At 40.4% G+C, this 21,419-nt stretch overlaps 2 protein-coding genes and 1 long non-coding RNA gene across 3 annotated transcripts; all 3 read right to left on the minus strand.

Moving 5' to 3' along the window:
* Positions 1-1,119: 1,119 nt before the first annotated feature.
* Positions 1,120-1,820, minus strand: LOC132848051 (uncharacterized). Its single transcript, XR_009648703.1, has 2 exons — positions 1,699-1,820; positions 1,120-1,462 (listed from the first exon to the last, which is right to left on the minus strand). It is a non-coding gene; the product is annotated as an uncharacterized LOC132848051 (long non-coding RNA).
* A 620-nt stretch (positions 1,821-2,440) lies between these two features.
* LOC132849272 (C-C motif chemokine 4 homolog) lies at positions 2,441-3,927 on the minus strand. The gene is made up of 3 exons (XM_060875524.1): positions 3,708-3,927; positions 2,798-2,909; positions 2,441-2,561 (listed from the first exon to the last, which is right to left on the minus strand). Exons 1-3 carry the CDS (start codon positions 3,775-3,777, stop codon positions 2,441-2,443), a joined length of 303 nt encoding a protein of 100 aa, XP_060731507.1. The 5' UTR covers positions 3,778-3,927.
* A 12,070-nt stretch (positions 3,928-15,997) lies between these two features.
* On the minus strand, positions 15,998-17,686 carry LOC132848052 (C-C motif chemokine 3-like). Its single transcript, XM_060873565.1, has 3 exons — positions 17,540-17,686; positions 16,697-16,814; positions 15,998-16,311 (listed from the first exon to the last, which is right to left on the minus strand). The coding sequence occupies exons 1-3, from the start codon at positions 17,607-17,609 to the stop codon at positions 16,188-16,190; spliced, it is 312 nt and encodes a 103-aa protein (XP_060729548.1). The 5' UTR covers positions 17,610-17,686; the 3' UTR covers positions 15,998-16,187.
* Between the last annotated feature and the right edge of the window lie 3,733 nt (positions 17,687-21,419).

Here is a 21,419-nt window from a genome sequence, read left to right on the forward strand (position 1 = left end):
CTGTGACCACTCTTGCAAGGTGAAGTAATGAGACTCACAACTTCTAATGGACATGATCGAATTTCACTCATTAAACAATTCTGCAATAAACCAAGATCATATCTCGTGCAGTACAAAGGAAAAGAATACAGACAAAACCAGAAATATATCCTTCCAGTCTCAGAGCTGCCACCACAACAGTTCAAGCACATTGATGTCACTTCTCCTTGTCCAGTCCTCCTCTGCCGAGTACAAACACAAACATCCCACTCCAAAGCCAATGTCCGGACCCACATGCACTTTCCCATTACGCAGACTCAGACTGCAGGCGCAGGTTCACGTGCAATTCACTGGCAAATAAGTCAGGCTATAACACTTATCACAGCATGTTCTGTTTTTACTTACTGCTTTCCTGACCCGCTCTCTCATTTCAGAACTTATGGTCTGTGAGCTTACAGTGAAAAATGCTCAATAGAAGTAAGATTATTTAATATGAAGGTGGTGCTGTCAGCATCAAACAGGACACTAGGTACACAAATCTTCTAGTAGGAAAAATTATTTAGTGTCAGGTGACCTGATTATTTTTACTGCATGGAGCCACCACTTGAGGGCGCTGCTGCTCAGAAAGTATAGAGAATACACAGACATGACGGGCATTCATTCATTCATTCATTCATCTTCTACCGCTTATCCGAACTACCTCGGGTCACGGGGAGCCTGTGCCTATCTCAGACGTCATTGGGCATCAAGGCAGGATACACCATGGATGGAGTGCCAACCCATCGCAGGGCACACACACACTCTCATTCACTCACGCAATCACACAAAATTTTACATATTGTCATTAGACTGTACACCCTTCTGTTTGGTTCATTTTCTTTCTTTTCTTTTGAATAATAAATTCAATAAATAAATAAAATACCATTTACATAAAATATTAATAAAATATGAAGTATCTTTTTGGGCTTATTTGTATGTTACATCACAGGAAACTTATTCTATTATCTTTTTAACAATATATTTTATTTTTCTATAATTCCTTTAATTTCCTCTCTATATGTATATTTCTGTATCAGTTAGTCTAAATAAATACAGAGAAATGTTGAGGATGTGAACTTCTGCATGAACCACAAACACGTCTCATTATACAGTGATTATTTATTGACCTTCATTCTTCTACTATTTTATAACAAGTCAAATCACTAGTAAGAGAGAAAGAAGAAAAGATATGATGTAAATCTGCATGAAGACAGAAACAAATCAAACAGAATTTTACAGCAGAACAGGAAGTTATACATGTGTCTGATTATGTAAAAAGTACATTTTGTAAAATAATTATTCATTATTTATTAATGTAGAGAGGATTTAAACTCGCTGTAGGTTTGTTCAGGCTTTTTTAGGTGGCTCAATTCTGTTCTTGTTGTTCTTCACCCACTTGTCTTGGGGATTTGCACAAAAACGACGACCGTCCTGTAGAGTAAAGCTGTAGAGGAGAGAGAAGATTTACATCAGTGTGAAACTGTAATAAAATCAGAAAATCAGACACTCTGACACGCCTCAAACCTCCAAGATAATATAAAGTTAGATTCATATATAAGATTTATAAGTTAGATTCAGTACCAAGTTCAATTCTATTACACATAAACATAAAGAATTAATAGACATGAAACTATTAACTTGTATTATTAATTAAAAATAAACAAGTTACTGAACACTTACATGACTCCCTGGTTTAGACACTCAGGATCTGTTACTTTATATGTTGTTATGAAGCTTACAGGGATTCGTTGTGTCACAAACTTGGTACAGCACTGATCTGGTCCAACTACATCTGTGTGAAAACATTTCTACATTTAGTTCTGTGATTAAATGTTCAATAAGAAAACATTAGACACTTTTATATCTAGTATCAGATGCAGATTATTGTAGCTATTAAACTGTATTATCTTAATGTAAGTGAGAACAGGAACTAGCTTGTATATAAAAAGTTTGTAATCAATTCCTGTATGAAAGACCAACAAAGTGTTTAATAAATAATAAATAATTCATTACTCCTGATACTTTCTGATACTCTTCAGCTCCTGTCATCAAATGAGTCTCATCCAGTTTTATTTGCTGTTCTTTTTTAAATTAGAGAATAATTGCTTAAATAATTTTCATATTTTTTTACTTTTAATTACAAGTTTACAATTTTACAAGTTTATGAGAAAACAAACAGACAAAAAGCTGCTTAACCTGCTTTAAATATGCAGAACTTATTTATTTTTCTAAAAACAGAAACATGTATGTTATTGTATTATATTATATTATGTATATAATGGTAGAATAAATCAAGAAAAATGATTTTTTTTAAAAATGTAGAAATTAAGCCAATTTATAGTTTAAAAAACATATTCTACCTGCTATATTAAAGGAAATTATGTACAAAATAGATAATAATTTTTAATGAATGTATAGAGATTCACTCACCGTCAGTGTTTTTCAGACTGTTAAACAGACGCTGGTCAATTCTTTTCATGTGATCCTTCACCCACTTGATGCCGGTATCTGCACACACAAGACGACCGTTCTGTAGAGTAAAGCTGTAGAGGAGAGAGAAGATTTACATCAGTGTGAAACTGTAATAAAATCAGAAAATCAGACACTCTGACACGCCTCAAACCTCCAAGATAATATAAAGTTAGATTCATATATAAGATTTATAAGTTAGATTCAGTACCAAGTTCAATTCTATTACACATAAACATAAAGAATTAATAGACATGAAAATATTAACTTTATTTATTCATTAAAAATAAACAAGGGACTGAACACTTACATGACTCCAGGTTTTGTACACTTATAATCTGTTACTTCATAATCTGTAATGACTCTTACAGGGATTGGTTGTGTCTGAAATCTGAAACAGCACTGATCTGGTCCATCTACATCTGTGTGAAAACATTTCTACATTTAGTTCTGTGATTAAATGTTCAATAAGAAAATATTAGACACTTTTATATCTAGTATCAGATGCAGATTATTGTAGCTATTAAACTGTATTATGTCACAGTTGAGTTCTGGACTCTGATTGGTCAGAAGGTGTTGATTAATTCTCTATAACAGCAGCTCTGACTGTAGTGCAGGTTTATATTAATGCACTTATTTGTTTCTATAGTAACAGCTTGTTTACAAGGACATGTACAGCAGATAAACTGATTAAAAGGTGAGATTTTCTCTAGAGAGAAATTTATTTAACATGATTTTTTTTTTTTTTTTTTTTGTTATTTTATTAAATAGGAATAGGAAAAAAAGCCCGAAGGAGCTATTTATAATTGCAGAATTAACAACAGGAACTAACTTGTTTCACCGACATTAAATGTAACTGTAAACCTACAAAACATATTTCTTTAAGACAAAAAATACATAAATAAATAACTTGAAATATTGTTGTATAAAAGAATAAAACAGTTGTGGAGGTTCTGTTACAGAACAATCCTCATCTTTACAGTGTAACAGTAACTCTGCTTCATCACACCACCACATCACTCAGTATTTTACTGTAACAGTGTGACAAACACACAGTGGTTTATTAATGCTGCTTATTTACAGAAACCTGATCAGCTTTTTAGGAAATTCAGCATCAGTATAAACCAGGGGTTTAATATTACTACTGATAATAATAATAATAATAATAATAATAATAATAATAATAATAATAATAATAATAATAATAAACTTTATCTTACTCTGGGCCGTTGTGAAGGACTGAAGGCAGGCGAGAACCAGCAGAACCAGCAGGAGAGAACGAGAGATCATGACTGATAATGATGATGATGATGTTGAAGAGAATGATGAAGATAGTGATGGTCAGGAGCAGAATGGTATTAGTGCAGATATCACCTCACTCTTCAGTTTATATAGCTGGTGAGAGGGGTAGGAGAGTGTGGTCTGGGTGTTTAAGTGACCAAAAAAATTCCACTTTGACTGAGAGATAAAAAAAGAAACCCACCTCTTTCACAGGAAACCCAACTGTGGTTTTTACCTACAACAAGGAAGAAGTGAATATTTAACACCTTGTAATCAAACACATATCTATTAATCTAGTCAAATACAATTTAAATAAGTGCAGCTTTATTGGAGTTCAACATTAATTCACTGAAGCCCAAACTCAGATCTTATATCAAATCACACGTCATCCACAATAAAGAGAGATAAAAAAATGTAATGTCTCACAAGCCTTAAGCCTAAAGTGATTAATAAACAGGAAATGTTAAAAGCTTTTCTAAAAATAAAAGGGAGGAATTTTCTTTAATGGGTTAATTAAGTGACACAGAAGTGTTGAGTAGGGACTTTCATAACTGAAACAGACACAATTGCTCTGTCTTTCTCTCTCTCTCTCTCTCACACACACATAGACATCCATTTTAAGCCTTTACAATTATACAAAATGTGAATTTTCCTTATAATGCAAGTGATTAGTGGGGACTTTCAGAACTGAAACACACACAAACACACAACCACACACACTCCCACAGGCACACACATTCTAAGCCTTTCTCATTTTTAAAGATGTGAATTTCCCTCATAACAGTATGATATAGTAAGAAACATATTTATAATATAAGCAGAGAGTTTGAGTGCTTCAACACAACTGTATTAGACTGCATACACATGTAGTATAGTGTACAACAACTGCAGTACACCTGTAGTATAGTGTAGTACAACTGCAGTACACCTGTAGTATAGTGTAGTACAACTGCAGTACACCTGTAGTATAGTGTAGTACAACTGCAGTACACCTGTAGTATAGTGTAGTACAACTGCAGTACACCTGTAGTATAGTGTAGTACAACTGCAGTACACCTGTAGTATAGTGTAGTACAACTGCAGTACACCTGTAGTATAGTGTAGTACAACTGCAGTACACATGTAGTATAGTGTAGAACAACTGCAGTACACCTGTAGTATAGTGTAGTACAACTGCAGTACACATGTAGTATAGTGTAGTACAACTGCAGTACACATGTAGTATAGTGTAGTACAACTGCAGTACACATGTAGTATAGTGTAGTACAACTGCAGTACACATGTAGTATAGTGTAGTACAACTGCAGTACACCTGTAGTATAGTGTAGTACAACTGCAGTAACATGTAGTATAGTGTAGTACAACTGCAGTACACATGTAGTATAGTGTAGAACAACTGCAGTACACATGTAGTATAGTGTAGAACAACTGCAGTACACATGTAGTTTAGGGGTTTTTTACACCTGGTCACTTCATGCGTTTTCTGTGATCCGATAGCTATCCGATCGTAAAAAGACCAGGTGTAAATGCCCTCCGAAACAGTTTCGAGACAGATATAAATCCTATCGCTCAAACCACTTCAGGAGGTGGTCTGGGACGCATTTCAGATGAAACTGGACAGGTGTAAATGCATGTGGTTCTTCAAGCCACATACGTCACTTTGTTCCATTTCAATTACCTCGGAAATGAGGTAAAATATATTTGCATATTGGGCGGGAGTAGAAAGATCAGATTGATATCCGATTCGCCAAGACGCATTTATGTGGCCTAATGTAAATGGAACAGTTTAAACAAATCAGATAGCTATCGGATCAGAGACAACACATGAAGTGACCAGTTGTAAAAAGGCCCATAGTGTAGTACAAATGCAGTACAGATGCTAATTAAAGAACCTGCAGTAGTTTAAGGCTTTAAACATGTAGGACAACTGTCACAAACACAAGGTTGTTCTAAACCATTATCACGCGAACCATCTATTCTGAATCATTTAATATAATTACAGTCCACAATACTGGGTATTTTATTTTATTCACATTCTTTACATTTAAAAATCATGAAGCTTGGCTTTAAAGACCTGTTAAAGGCTATAATTCAACCTGCTTTCTAAATTTAGCTCTTGTGAATTTAACAAGTTTGAACCATTAAATAAACCTTACATCACTAGTCAAGAAGTCAATATGTCTACAAATGATGGCATCTCTCATTTTCTTTCCACCACCCTCACCCACACTGATAACAACAAGTGGAACTATGTGACACTGCAGTTTATAGAGTACAGATCAGCCTTCAAGACGCAGTCGACACACATTGGCCTCTAAAAGCATGACCTACAGACTTGAGTCAATAGTTTGTCAATGAAGCCGTGGATGACTGCTAATGTGCGTGCTCTGCTGAGGACTAGAGACCTAGCCTTCAGAACAGGGGACAGGGCGGCCCTAAGAACAGCAAGGGCCAAACTGTCCCGAGCCATCAGAGAGGCAAAGTGCGCACACGCCCAGACTATCCACAGCCACTTCCAGGACAGCGGAGACACCCGGCGCATGTGGCAAGGCATACAGGCGATCACAAACTACAAGACAGCTTCACCTGCTTGTGATAGCGACGCCTCCCTCCCAGATGCGTTGAACGATTTCTACGCTCGGTTCGAGGTACAGAACAACGTAACGCAGAGGAAGTCCATCCCTCCCCCCGACGACCAGGTACTCTGTCTATCCACGGCCGACGTGAGGAGATCTCTATGCAGAGTTAACCCACGGAAGGCTGCTGGACCAGACAACATTCCTGGCAGGGTGCTCAGAGAATGTGCAGAACAGCTAGCGGATGTCTTTACGGACATCTTCAACATTTCCCTGAGCAGCGCCGTTGTTCCTACGTGCCTCAAAACTACCACCATCGTTCCTGTCCCAAAGAAGTCTACAGTGTCCTGCCTCAATGACTATCGTCCCGTTGCACTCACACCCATAGTTATGAAGTGCTTCGAGAAGCTCGTCATGAGGCACATCAAGACGCAGCTACCACCCTCACTGGACCCCCTACAGTTCGCGTATCGTCCAAACCGCTCCACAGACGATGCCATTGCCACAGCTCTCCACTTAGCCCTCACCCACCTGGACAATAAAGACACTTATGTACGAATGCTGTTCATAGACTTTAGTTCAGCATTCAATACAATCATCCCTCAGCACCTGATTGGGAAGCTGAGCCTGCTGGGACTAAACACCTCCCTCTGCAACTGGATCCTGGACTTCCTGACTGGGAGACCTCAGTCAGTCCGGATCGGGAACAGCATCTCCAGCACCACCACACTGAACACTGGAGCTCCTCAAGGCTGCGTGCTCAGTCCGCTGCTGTTCACTCTGCTGACTCACGACTGTGCAGCAACGCACAGATCGAATCATATTATCAAGTTCGCCGATGACACGACCGTGGTGGGTCTCATCAACAAGAACGACGAGTCAGCATACAGGGAGGAGGTGCAACAACTAACTGCCTGGTGTAGAGCCAACAACCTTTCTCTGAATGTGGATAAAACTAAAGAGATGGTTGTGGACTTCAGGAGAGCACGGAGTGACTACTCTCCGCTGAACATCGACGGATCATCTGTGGAGATCGTCAAGAGCACCAAATTTCTTGGTGTTCATCTAGCGGAGAACCTCACCTGGTCACTCCACACCAGCGCCATCACCAGGAAAGCCCAGCAGCGTCTCTACTTCCTACGAAGGCTGAGGAAGGCACATCTCCCTCCCCCCATCCTGACCATGTTCTACAGAGGGACCATTGAGAGCATCCTGAGCAGCTGCATCACTGTCTGGTTCGGGAACTGCACCATCTCAGAACGCAAGACCCTGCAGCGGATTGTGAGGACAGCGGAGAAGATCATTGGGGTCTCTCTTCCCTCTATCACAGACACTTACACCACACGCTGCATCCGCAAAGCCAACAGCATTGTGGATGACCCCTCACACCCCTCACACACACTCTTCACCCTCCTGCCATCTGGAAAAAGGTACCGAAGCATTCGGGCCCTCACGACCAGACTGTGTAACAGTTTCTTCCCACAAGCCATCAGACTTCTCAACAACTGAAATGTACTGTACTGAGCACAACATACACACACATCATCTGTATGGACTGCATAGACCCTCACAAAACACACACACTGACACAACATACTGTTTACATGCTGCTTACAATCCAGCAAACTGTTTACATGCTGTTTTGCACACCTTGTCTGCTGTTTTTTGCACAAACTGTCCCAACATTTCAGCCGTTTTTGCACATACTGTACAATATCTCAGCCATTTCGCACATACTATATTAACACATACAGTATTAACACTGGTCGGTCGGCGCTGTTTCTGTGACTGTTTCTGTGACTGTTTACTATTTATTGTCTTTTGTGTACTGCATTTTTTGTACTTTTTGTATTGTCTTGTAACTTGTGTCTGCACTGTCATTGTCCTGCACTGTCTTGTCCCGCACTGTCTGGTCCTGCACTGTCTTTAGTCCTGCACTGTCTTTTGTCCTGCACTGTCTTGTCTGTCTTGTTTGTCTTGTCCTGCACTGTTTGCACCAGGTTGCACAGTTGCACTTTATGTGGCTAAGACTACTTACAAGTCTTTAGCCCTGTCTTTGTTTCTATGTAGCACCTTGATCCTGGAGAAACGTTGTCTCATTTCACTATGTACTGCAACAGCTATATATGGTTGAAATGACAATAAAAGCTTCTTGACTTGACTTGACTTGACTTGAATGCTGGCTTGTATTAGTCTTGGATTTAACAAAATATGCAAAAGGAAAATATTTTGGTTAGAGAGACTTTCCTATGTTTTTTCCTTTCAAATGCAACATAGAATTACAGTTTGCTTATTTGTTTATATTTACATTTACATTTACAGCATTCGGCAGATGCCCTCATCCAGAGTGACATACAAAAGTGTTTATATATTTGATGTCTTATTTTAGATCATTAGTAAGAATGAGTTAGCACGTTTGCCTCACACCTCCAGGGTTTGGGGTTCGATTCCCACCTCCACCTTGTGTGTGTGGAGTTTGCATGTTCTCCCTGTGCCTCAGGGGTTTCCTCCGGGTACTCCGGTTTCCTCCCCCGGTCCAAAGACATGCATGGTAGGTTGATTGGCATCCTACCAATAGCACTCCGTCCAGGGTGTATCCTGCCTTGATGCCCGATGACGCCTGAGATAGGCACAGGCTCCCCGTGACCCGAGGTAGTTCGGATAAGCAATAGAAAATGAATGAATGAATGAATAGTAGGAATGATACAGTCACTATTTATTAAGCTTTAAATGGTAACTTGCATTACTGTCATTTTAGTTGCTTACACATACCTTTTTAACATTAGTGTCATGACTGAAGCACCTGCCTCGTCTCCCGACCACCACCAGAGGGAACCTTCGCCCGAGTTCCAAGTTCTCCTGATTACACCGCCACCTGCTTTCAATTACCCGTTTCCTATAAAGCATGAACTTGAACTTCATTCCAGTGCGAAGTCTCGATTTGCCTCTGCTATCGGTCTGAGCGTTTGTCTTACTGTGTCTTCCTGGTTTTTGACTCTGTTTTGTTTTGCTCTGTTCTAAGATTGTCTGCCACCTGCCCCAACCTTCTGCCTGTATTACTGTTTCTGATTTTTGCCTCGCCTTCGTTATTGTGTTTGCTGATTCTGACCCAAGCCTGTTGTACCACGAGCTTTCATTAAAAGCGTGCAAATGGATCCTCCGTCTCACGACCTGTCATTACAGAAGACTTCACCACCATATGATCCAGCCGCTACCTCACAGCTCACAACGGAGCTCTTCTCCCAGATTCAGCGCTCATCTCGCCTCACTCATGGGTGAACTTGTCACAGCCCTGCAAGGCTTGCAGAATATCTCCACAGCCTCTAGCATAGCCCCCACAACCGCTCTCCTTCCTGGAGAAATTCGATGGAGATCCGGCGAGATGCAGGGGTTTTCTGATGCAGTGTTCGCTGTTTGTGACACAACAATCGTCTTTCTACCCCACGGACGCCAGCCGTATAGCACTTGTCTGCACCCTTCTTACCAGAAGGGCTCTAGAGTGGGCCACCGCAGTATGGAGGGAGGACGGAGCCGCGTTTCCCTCCTTCAACCACTTTCTCACCCAGTTCCGCAGCGTATTTGATCACGTCGCTGGAGGAGAAAGAGCAGAGGAACGCCTCCTGAACATTTCCCAGGGGAGCCTGACCAGCCCTCTCAGACAGAGCCCATCATTTCCGAGGTGCAGATTTTCGCTCCCATCCAATGGGACATCATTACACAGATTTCTCAGGCCAATATGCTTTCTTGATCTCCGAACGACTGTCCCGCTACCAAGACCTACGTGCCCGAGAATTTACGCTCTACCCTACTACAACTGTTACACACCTCACCCAGCTCCGGTCATCCCACCACCTTGGCCACAACCCGTCTGGCTCAGAACACTTTCTGGTGGCCCTCTCTGTCCAAAGACACTCGAGAGTTCATTAAAGGATGTACCGTACAACCACTACCTATCCCTTAACGCCCCTGGTCCCATATCGCCATCGATTTCATCACCGATCTGCCCAAGTCCGACAACTGCACCGTCATCCTCACCGTCGTTGACCAGTTCTCCCAGGCATGCCGCCTGATAGCTCTACCCAAACTTCCCACGGCATTCGAGACCCTGTGCAATTATGTGTTCCATTTCTACGGCATCCCTGAGGACATTGTCTCAGACAGAGGACCGCAGTTCACCTCCCGAGTGTGGGCGGCTTTCTTCAAGAGATTAAATATCAATATCAGTCTTACCTCGGGATATCACCCACAAGCTAACAGCCAAACTGAACGCTTAAACCAAGAACTCACTAGTTTCCTCCACTCCTACTGCCAGGATAACCAGACTGACTGGTGCAAGTATCTCATGTGGGCGGAGTACGCACAAAATTTGCTCACCAAACCAGCCGGTCTCACGCCCTTTCAATGTGTCCTCGGATACCAGCCGCCCCTGTTCCCGTGGTCCGGTGAACCCTCCGATCTGCCTGCGGTGCATGATTGGTTCCGTAGGAGCGAGGAGACCTGGAGCGTGGCTCACCACCAGCTACAGAGAGCCATCCGCCACCAGAAGCTCCAAGCCGACAGGCGCCATAGAACGCACCCAGAATATCAACCGGGACAGTAGGTATGGCTCTCCACCCGCGACATGCGGCTCCGTCTCCCCTGCAGAAAACTCAGCCCTAGGTTCGTGGATCCGTTCAAGGTTTTTAAACAAGTGAATCCTGTGTCGTACTGCCTGGCGCTACCAACCAATTACCGCATCTCTCCAACATTCCACATCTCGCTACTTAAGCCCGCCAACGGTCCGAGAGGGGAGCAAGAGGAGACTGCTGACCCGCCAGTGCCACCGCCTTTGCTGATCGGCGAGGAGGAAGCGTACCAGGTTCGCACCCTACTAGACTCCAGACACCGGGGCAACCAACTCGAATACCTGGTCGACTGGGAGGGGTACGGCCTGGAGGAACTCTCTTGGGTAAAGTCACGAGACATCCTGGACCCCTGACTGACTGCTGAGTTTCACCAAGCCCATCCATACAAACCGGCCCCTCGACCTCGTGGGCAGCTCCGACGATGCACGCATCCTCGCTTCGGGAGCCGCTTGCAGGGGGGGGCTCTGTCATGACTGAAGCACCTGCCTCATCTCCCGACCACCACCAGAGGGAACCTTCGCCCGAGTTCTAACGGCTTCCGAACTACACTTCCCATAAATCCCCGCTCCAGTCCTGATTACACCGCCACCTGCTTTCAATTACCCTTTTCCTATAAAGCATGAACTTGAACTTCATTCCAGTGCGAAGTCTCGATTTGCCTCTGCTATTGGTCTGAGAGTTTGTCTTCCTGTGTCTTCCTGGTTTTTGACTCTGTTTTGTTTTGCTCTGTTCTACGATTGTCTGCCGCTTGCCCTGACATTCTGCCTGTATTACTGTTTCTGATTTTTGCCTGGCCTTCAAATTGTGTTTGCTGATTCTGACCCAAGCCTGTTGTACCATGAGCTTTCATTAAAAGCGTGCAAATGGATCCTCCGTCTCACAACCTGTCATTACAATTAAAAGATAAGTAGAAATGAAAAGGACCCCTGAAATGTTGAGACATTTATTAAAATTTGATTGAAATGAAAACTAAAAGACTTTCAAATCACATGAACCAATTTTTTATTCACAATAGAACATAGATAACATAAATGTTTAACCAGAAAAATCTGTCTCTTTTATCCATTAAATGAGCTCATTTTAATGCCTGCTACGGGTCTCAAATCAGTTGGCACAGGGGCAATAAATGGCTGAAAAAGCAAGACATTTTGAAAAGATTCAACTGGGAGAACATCCAGCAACTAATGATGTTAATTAATATCACATCTGTAACATGAATAGCTATAAATGGGATGTGTTAAAGAGATTCTTAGAAGTAGAAGACTTTCCAATCTGTGAAAGAGTGTGTAAAAAGATTGTGGAATAGTTTAAAAACAATGTTCCTCATAAAAACAATGTTCCTCATCAACAAATTACAAAACTCATCATCTACAGTGCAGAACATCATAATCTGGTTGTAATTCTTGATTAGCAAGCTAGAAATTAGAGTCTGTAATTATGTTTTTTACAGTAACAGGGTGAATACTATAACAATCATAACAATGTTCCAGCACTCCTGCACTTTACAGTTCCACAGAAAAATCAATGTTCTGCAGTATTGAAGCTGAAGCTGTTCTGGTAGCCAAAGAGCACTAAAGCAACACACTATTTATTGGTTTCTCTTCTAATTGTTACACATTTCTATCTTTTAGAATTAGATCTAAATTTTCCAGTCTTTCCCCAAACACCAAGTTCTTTTCCTGATGCGGCCTACAGCAGGTGCACAAGATAATTTTCTGCTGTAACTGTGAAATTCTAGTTTAGTTGTGATATATATTTAGACTAAAGACAATCAATGTAATGTTAATTTCTTGAAGTACATCTGAAACCAGCAGCTGCACTACTTTTAACATCATGGATGCCTTCTCAGGCAAATCTGCTCCCACCTGCATGGTCTTTTATAACACCTTAGTCCCATGCAGGTAATCAGCACAGACACACGACAGCTGTGCATGATGCTGCTTAAACCCCAGCCTCAATCAGTGTACAGTAAAGTACTCCTACCCCCTGACACTTGTCCTTGCCACCCAGGAACATCTGCACACGGCACACTACTTTACTATGCTTGACCTCTGCAGTGCATACAACCTGGTGAGGATTCACAAAGGGAACAACGGAGGGTTCATATTACGGGGAAGACGGGGTTTATTACCACCCTGGCCAGTATGAGTACCAACTCATTCCTTATGGCCTCACTAGTGCCCCTCCAGTTTTCCAATACCTGGTGAATGATGTGTTGAGAGATATGCTGGGGTAGTTTTCATTGTCTACATGGATGACATCTATAACTGGTCTACTACTCTAACATGAGACACCTATTCAGCACATCCACCAAATGCTATGGTGCTTCCTAATCACCAGCTGTATGTCAAAGACTAGAAATGCAAATTCCACCTTCACACCTTCATGTTCCTGAGGTACAGTGATAGACTGGACATATACATATATATATTTTTTTCTCTCTTATAAACTGTTTTCTAATTTCTATGTAAAGCACTTTGAATGACCTCTGTGTATGAAGTGTGCTATACAAATAAACTTGCCTTGCCTTGCCTTGCCTTGGACAACACAATGGAATTTGAAGGAGGTGCAGTGTTTCCTGAGGGTTGCCGACTTTTACTGGTGCTTTATCAGGGGTTTCAGCTCTACTGCCCTCTCTCTACCTTGTTCTGTTGCAGAGAGATGTGCCTTGCTTGGAATCCAGAGGGAGATCATGATAACAAATATATAAAAAGGGCATTTACCGTGGCTCCAATGCTAAAACTCTATGACCTGACCTGGCCTTTCATCGCAGGGACGGATGCTTCTGGAACCGGAGTGAGGCAGTGCTGTTGCAGTAATTTTGGAAGAGGCCCAAGCTGCACCAGGTGGTCTTTTTATCTTGTAAGTTGTCCCCAGCAAAGCAGAAGTACAACATGAGGAAATGGAGCTGATGATGTTTTAGCTGGCCTTCAAAGAGTGAAGACCCTGGGGCACCTCTACCCTAGGCAAGCAAGAGCTGGTTCCTGTTCACACACACACACACACACACACACACACAGTTAACTCTTAACTGTTTCACCCTTATGATCTCTGCAAATTGAAATTGTTGTAGGTTAAGCAAATCAGGTCCATCTGAGAATGTTGCAGTGGGAAGTGGAGGAGGAAGGAAGAAATTGGGATCTTTTCCAGCCCTTGAAACTCCACAGACATCCACAGAATTCCCACTGTTCATTCACCTCTTTTGGTGGAAGACTGCTAGACATGGCTAGGAAAAACTAGGAGGAGCAGCCATCTCAATCCTGCTCTGTAATTGAATATGTCCATGTATGTAAAAATGGATAGACCAGGCAGCTACTATCATGAATCACCACAGTGAGGAACAAAATGCAGATCAGAAATAGTCCTTCTATCGTCCAGCCAGATGACAGCTGCCCAGTACAATTTGCAGGTTCCTGGCCTGCTGGTAGGACCAGTACACAGTGAAAAAAAAACAGGTGAACCTGGTAAACTAACACCTGCAGCAGTTAAGTTAGAGAAAAAATACTCAACTTTATCTCATCAACTTGTTAAAAAGTAGACTGGACATTCCCCTGCTTTGTCATCCTTTGTTGTTTTCTCCAATAGCTGCCAGGGTGTACTGGTCCAGAAGCGGGAAGACCTCGTCCCTTATAACAAAAACAACTGAGTGAATCAGTGGATCAGTTCACAGATGTGTTCACAGTAAAACCAGGACTGATGCACTTGATGCAACTCAACATCAAAACAGGACCTGGAGTGACAGCAGGATGAGCAGTTCCCAGAAGCCCAACACCAGGCTATTCAATGTCACCAATATGCTAAGTGACATTATAGTACACTTCTCCAGACCCTGGTCCAAACCAATCAGGGTGGTCCTGATACCACTAGGGAAGCCCCAGATGTGTAAAGACATCTGGAGACCAAACCAATTGCCAGAGTTTGATGGCTACTCTCCAGGCAAATGACCTGGTGGAGCATCTGCAGGGAACCAGGGTCATTTCAACACATAAATTACATCTAATGCCCAGTTACAATTTTAGGGCAAACATCCATTTTAAGAACAATACAGTTTCAGTAGCATTTTGTTTAAGAATCTTTAGCATTAAGTAGTTAGCTGATCTATATCCTAATAATGTTAATTAATGACATAATGTGACTACTGTCATGTCTTTTATGTGCTTAATATACCTTCTACACAATATTAGCTCTCAATTTTGAGATTTATTTTGTTATCAGTTCTTCCTTTAGATATGGAGTGCTGTTAAATATCTAACTAATCAATTAAGTGTAATACATTATAAATAAATGTGAATAAATTTTAAATGGTCTTTATGTAGGTCTTTGGGTGGTAAACCCAGCAAAAGGTAGTTAGATAAAAATCTTAGCTGCTGTCATTACTTCTTTGTGTTTGTTTCTGTGTTGTGTTTGTCTGGGATCCATTTTCTTTTCTGATTGTACTGAGATTAGTTTATGTATCTGGGAATGTTAGAGATCTATTATAACAGCAGATATCTTTAGAATGCTGCAGGAATGGTTTTCCACATGGACACATTCCCATTTAAAATGTTTCCCCATTTTGAGAATTCCCTTTGAGTTGTCAGTCCACTGAGCCCACAAAATGTTTCAAATGCATGATGTCAGTAGTCATAGTCATTTTCACTGCGTGGCGCTGCTGTTCAGTACGTTTAGAGAATACACACACACACACACACACACACACACACACACACACACACACACACACACACACATATACATGCATATGTGATGAGAATTCAGTATCTTTTTATTGAATCAGTACATTGGACTGGTGAAGTTGATTTGTTTGGCCCCTAAATGATTTATTGAATTTTTTTTTTCTTAAAACCTTGTGATATTATGTGGGGGTTGGGAGAGAATTATGTGCTTTTTTATTATTATTTTATTCTTTCTATTTCGGTTAACAAAGGTGGGTTTTTTCAAAAAGTTTTTTTTTATAATCAATTCATTTTCCATCTATATTTTGTCTATGATGTTGATGTGAACTTCTGTATTAATCAAAAACACACCTTATAATACAGTGATTATTTATTGATTATTATTCATCAATAATGAATAAGAGAAAAAACAGTCAACAGAATAAAGCAGATTATGTTTAAATCTATATTTAAAAAAGCTTTATTCCTCCTGTCTCCCTGTGTAAAAAGTGCATTTTCTAAAAGAAATATTCATTCTTTATACTCATTAATGGAGAGAGGATTTAAGGACCCGCTGTAGGTTTGTTCAGGCTGTTAAACAGACGCTGGTCAAGTTTACTCATGTGATTTTTCACCCACTTGAAGCTGGGATCTGCACACAAATGACGACCGTTCTGTAGAGTAAAGCTGTAGAGGAGAGAGAAGATTTACATCAGTGTGAAACTGTAATAAAATCAGAAAATCAGACACTCTGACACGCCTCAAACCTCCAAGATAATATAAAGTTAGATTCATATATAAGATTTATAAGTTAGATTCAGTACCAAGTTCAATTCTATTACACATAAACATAAAGAATTAATAGACATAAAATATAAACTTTTATTATTAATGAAAAGTATTTTTTTAATAAATAATAATAATTATTATTATTATTATTATTATTATTATTATTTTTATTATTATTTTTATTAATAATAATAATAATAAAATCAATATTAGTATTAATAATAATAATAATAATAATAATAATAATAATAATAATAATAATAATAAGGGACTGAACACTTACATGACTCCAGGTTTTGTACACCGAATATCTGTTACTTCATACTCTTTAATGACTCTTACAGGGATTGGTTGTATCTGAAATCTGAAACAGCACTGGTACTCTTCTGGTACATTTCCATCTGTGTGAAAACATTTCTACATTTAGTTCTGTGATTAAATGTTCAATAAGAAAATATTAGACACTTTTATATCTAGTATCAGATGCAGATTATTGTATCTATTAAACTGTATTATGTCCCAGTTGAGTTCTGGACTCTGATTGGTCAGAAGGTGTTGATTAATTCTCTATAACAGCAGCTCTGACTGTAGTGCAGGTTTATATTAATGCACTTATTTGTTTCTATAGTAACAGCTTGTTTACAAGGACGTGTACAGCAGATGGGACACATAAACTGCATAAAAGGTGAGATTTTATTTAACATTAATTGATTTTTGTATTAAATAAACAGGAACTAACTTGTTTCACCAACATTAAATGGAACTGTACACCTACAAAACATATTTTTAAGACAAACAAACAAACAAACAAACAAACAAATAAATAAATAAATATTGTTGTGTATAAGAGAATAAAACACTTGTGGACGTTCTGTTACAGAACAATCCTCATCTTTACAGTGTAACAGTAACTCTGCTTCATCACACCACCACATCACTCAGTATTTTACTGTAACAGTGTGACAAACACACAGTGGTTTATTAATGCTGCTTATTTACAGAAACCTGATCAGCTTTTTAGGAAATTCAGCATCAGTATAAACCAGGGGTTTAATATTACTACTGATAATAATAATAATAATAATAATAATAATAATAATAATAATAATAATAAACTTCATCTTACTCTGGGCCGTTGTGAAGGACTGAAGGCAGGCGAGAACCAGCAGAACCAGCAGGAGAGAACGAGAGCTCATGACTGATGATAATGATAATAATGATCAGATGGGCAGAATGGTATCAGTGCAGATATCACCTCCCTCTTCACTTTATATAGCTGATGAAAGGGGTGGTAGAGTGTGGTTTGGGTGTTTTAGTGACAAAAAATTTCCACTTTGAAAGACAAAAAAAATAAAAAAAATCTTTCACATGGTTGCAGTTTTCTGCTAAAATGAGGAAGAATTGAATGTTTAATACTTTATAACCAAACTCATCTCACACTACTGTATTAAACTTAAAAATAAAAAATAAAATAAAAATAAAGATAAAAATATTCATATGTTTTCCACAGGATATGACTTAAAAACTGTATGCCTAATATCTGTATGTGAACAATATATCAAAAAAGTGACTGAGGTGTGTATTGTGTGAGTGAGATACACACATTCATGTAGTGATCATTAGTTTACAGGGTGAAGTATAATAGCTATATAGGAAAAGAGAAAGAGAAGAGTGGGGGAGGGGTGGACAGGAAGTCAAATAGGTTGTGGTTTAATATGTCACAGTGTCTTGGGCCTCATGTGGAACCCACAGAACAGCTAGTGCAGCATCACAGCTCGCTGCATATGGAACTGCGTAGCTGCAGAGCGTCAGCGTGATCATGCTGACTCCTGTACACCACACAAAGCTCCTACAATGTACATCAAAACTAGACCACGGTGCAAGGTGGACTGGTCTGAGGCTGGGTGCATGTGTGTCACTTACATGGGAAAAGATGGCACCAGGATGCATTATGTGAAGGAGGCGAGTCAGCAGAGGCAGTGTGATGATGCTCTGGACAAAAAAATTGTCACGTAACTCCATCCACGGTGTCCTCCGGCTTGTACAATAAGTTCTCTATGGATAGACACGAGTGAAATATTATGTCTGTAATCATTGTCCTAATGCTTAACAAAAACCTCAGCCATCCAAACATTTAAGTCTTTTCTCTGTTGTGTTCAGGGAAGTGCTTCCACTCCTTAAAAGTAAACACAGAGAAAATGACTAGCAGCTTCTTCCTGTAGACCATTTAGGACTTCAAGCAGGAGAATACCTAGAGCCTGTGTTCACTACCTCTACATGCAATTGTACCTTATATTTGTCTTATTTTTATTCTTTTTACCTTGGTGTTAATTAACTCTATTTTCATATCCATGGCAGCTGTAAAAAGCATTTCACTACATGTCGTACTGTGTATGACTGTGTATATGATTATGTCTATCAGCATCTCTACTTTCTACAAAAGGCTGAGGAAAGCCCATCTCCCTCCCCCCATCCTGACCATGTTCTACAGAGGGACCATTGAGAACATTCTGAGCAGCTGCATCACTGTCTGCTTTGGGAACTGTACCATCTCGGATCAACAGACCCTGCAGTGGATAGTGAGGACAGTGGAGAAGATCATTGGAGTGACCCCACACACCCCTCACACACTCTTCACCAGACACGCACTTCACAGACACTCTTCTCACACACTCTTCACCCCACACATCCCTCACACACACACACACACACACACACTCTTCACCCACACACACCCCTCACACACACTCTTCCCCCTCCTGCCCTCTGGAAAATGGTACTGTATCATTCAGGCCCTCACAAGCAGACTGCAATATTTTCTTCCCTCAAGCCATGAGACTCCTCAACAAAGAGAACTGAACTATACTGAACACACACAAACACACACAAACACACACACAAACTGTGTGAACTACACTGGACTGTACAAATCAATCACTCACTCAGATACTGTTTCTGCAGACCACATTTCAATACCTCATCAAACTGCTGCTATTACATAAGTATGTACTGATTATATTTACTTTAACCCTCTTTGTTTACAATTTCTCTAGTTTTGTACTATGTATGTATATTATGCAGTATGTACACTGGTCAGTGCTATTTTGTGTATTTTGTCTGTTTGCACTGTCTTTTGTCACTAGGTTTGCACATGTTGCACTTTATGTGGACTTAAGTCCTTAGCTCTGTGTTGTTTTTGCAGCTTTATGTCATTCTATGTAGCTCCATGGTCCTAGAGCATAGGTCACTAACAGGCGGACCGCGGTCCAGGTCCGGACCCAGAAGCTGCCCAATCCGGACCCGGACCTACAGCCAAAACAAAAGGTTATGATTTAAAACTTGAAGCGCTTTACGGTATCTTTATCTTTACGGTAAAGGTAATAGAAACGCACAGACCAATCAAGTCTGTGTATTCCTGAAGTAAACACTGCGACTCAACAGTGCAAGACAGATGAGAGAGAATTAGAGTAAAGTTACACATGAAGTAGAAAACAAAGGGAGAGAAACAGGCGAGTGAGAAGGAGAAAGGGAGAGAAACAGACGAGTGAGACGGAGAAAGGGAGAGAAACAGACGAGTGAGACGGAGAAAGGGAGAGAAACAGACGAGTGAGACGGAGAAAGGGAGAGAAACAGACGAGTCAGACGGAAACTGATTTCTGTTCACACTTCACACTAAACCAGTGTGTCTCATATTAAAAGTGACAATGTGAAACGCCATTATGAGACAAAACATAAAGGTTCTGAACAAACATATCCACTCAAATCTGAAGACAGCGTCCCTGAGACACCTTTCCCAGGTCTAAGTGAAGTAGCCCTATACATCCTGACCATGTTTGGCTCTACATACAACTGAGAGGCAGCTTTCTCTACAATGAACATAATCCAAATCTAAACATAGTTCCAGGGTCACTAATGAGCACCTCCACATGTGTATGAGACATGACTCCATTCAAGCCCAGGTTTAACATCCTGCCAAGCTAGAGCTCACTTCTCTCACTGAGATATAAAAGGGAAAGTTAAGCACTTTATTTAAATATACACAATTTTCACATTTTATTTATTTTCAAAGTAAGAGAAAATAAATAAAATGTGAAAATTGTGTATGTTTATTGTCAAAAGCTTTTTGACTTGTACTGAATTTATATGATTTGACAGTCAGGTATTGATTGCTTACAGATGTTGATACAACTACTAGGCTACTTAAATATATATCACACTAACTAGTGAGACATTATGATCTTCCGGACCTTCGCTTCAAGAAATGTTCTCTTACTGGACCTCTTTACATTTTAGTTGAATACCTCTGGACTAGAGGATCGTTGTTTCATTTCACCGTGTACTGCGTCACATATATACAGTATGGTTGAAATGACAATTAAAGCTTTTGACTTGACTCATTACTTGACAAATAACATCTGAACTCAGATTAGGCTTTCAGATATGATCACACACACACACACACACACACACACACACACAGACATTCTAAGCCTCTCCAATTATAAAAGCTGTGAATTTTCCTTATAAGGAACAAGCAGTTAGTAAGGGACTTTCAGAAGTGAAACTCTCACAAGCATGTTCCCAGCCCCCAACAACCACCAGCGAGGTCATTTACCTTGATGAGGTGGTGAACATGGTGCCAAAACTAAGGAACTAAGGAACTAGGGACTGGTTTTGGATTTCAGGAAGAGGCAGGAATGATGCTACAGTACACCCCACACACAAAATTGTTAAGGCCCCTGTGGAGAGCGTGAGCAACTTCAGGTATATTGGAATACACATACACAGACCTTACCCTGACCTGCTGAGGAAATTCAGGGTCTCCTAATTGATCCTAAAAACATTCTATACTCAAGCCATAGAAGGTTTGCTCACCTAGTGCATCTCAGTGTGGTACAGAAACTACACAATCCAGAACCACAAAGCCTTGCAGAGAGTGCTGTGCTTAGCAGAGGGTCTGCTCTCTACTCTATGCAGGACATTTACTCCAAGCGAAGCCATACCAC

Source organism: Tachysurus vachellii, chromosome 7 (genome assembly GCF_030014155.1).
Source record: "Tachysurus vachellii isolate PV-2020 chromosome 7, HZAU_Pvac_v1, whole genome shotgun sequence".
Classification (NCBI taxonomy): domain Eukaryota; kingdom Metazoa; phylum Chordata; class Actinopteri; order Siluriformes; family Bagridae; genus Tachysurus; species Tachysurus vachellii.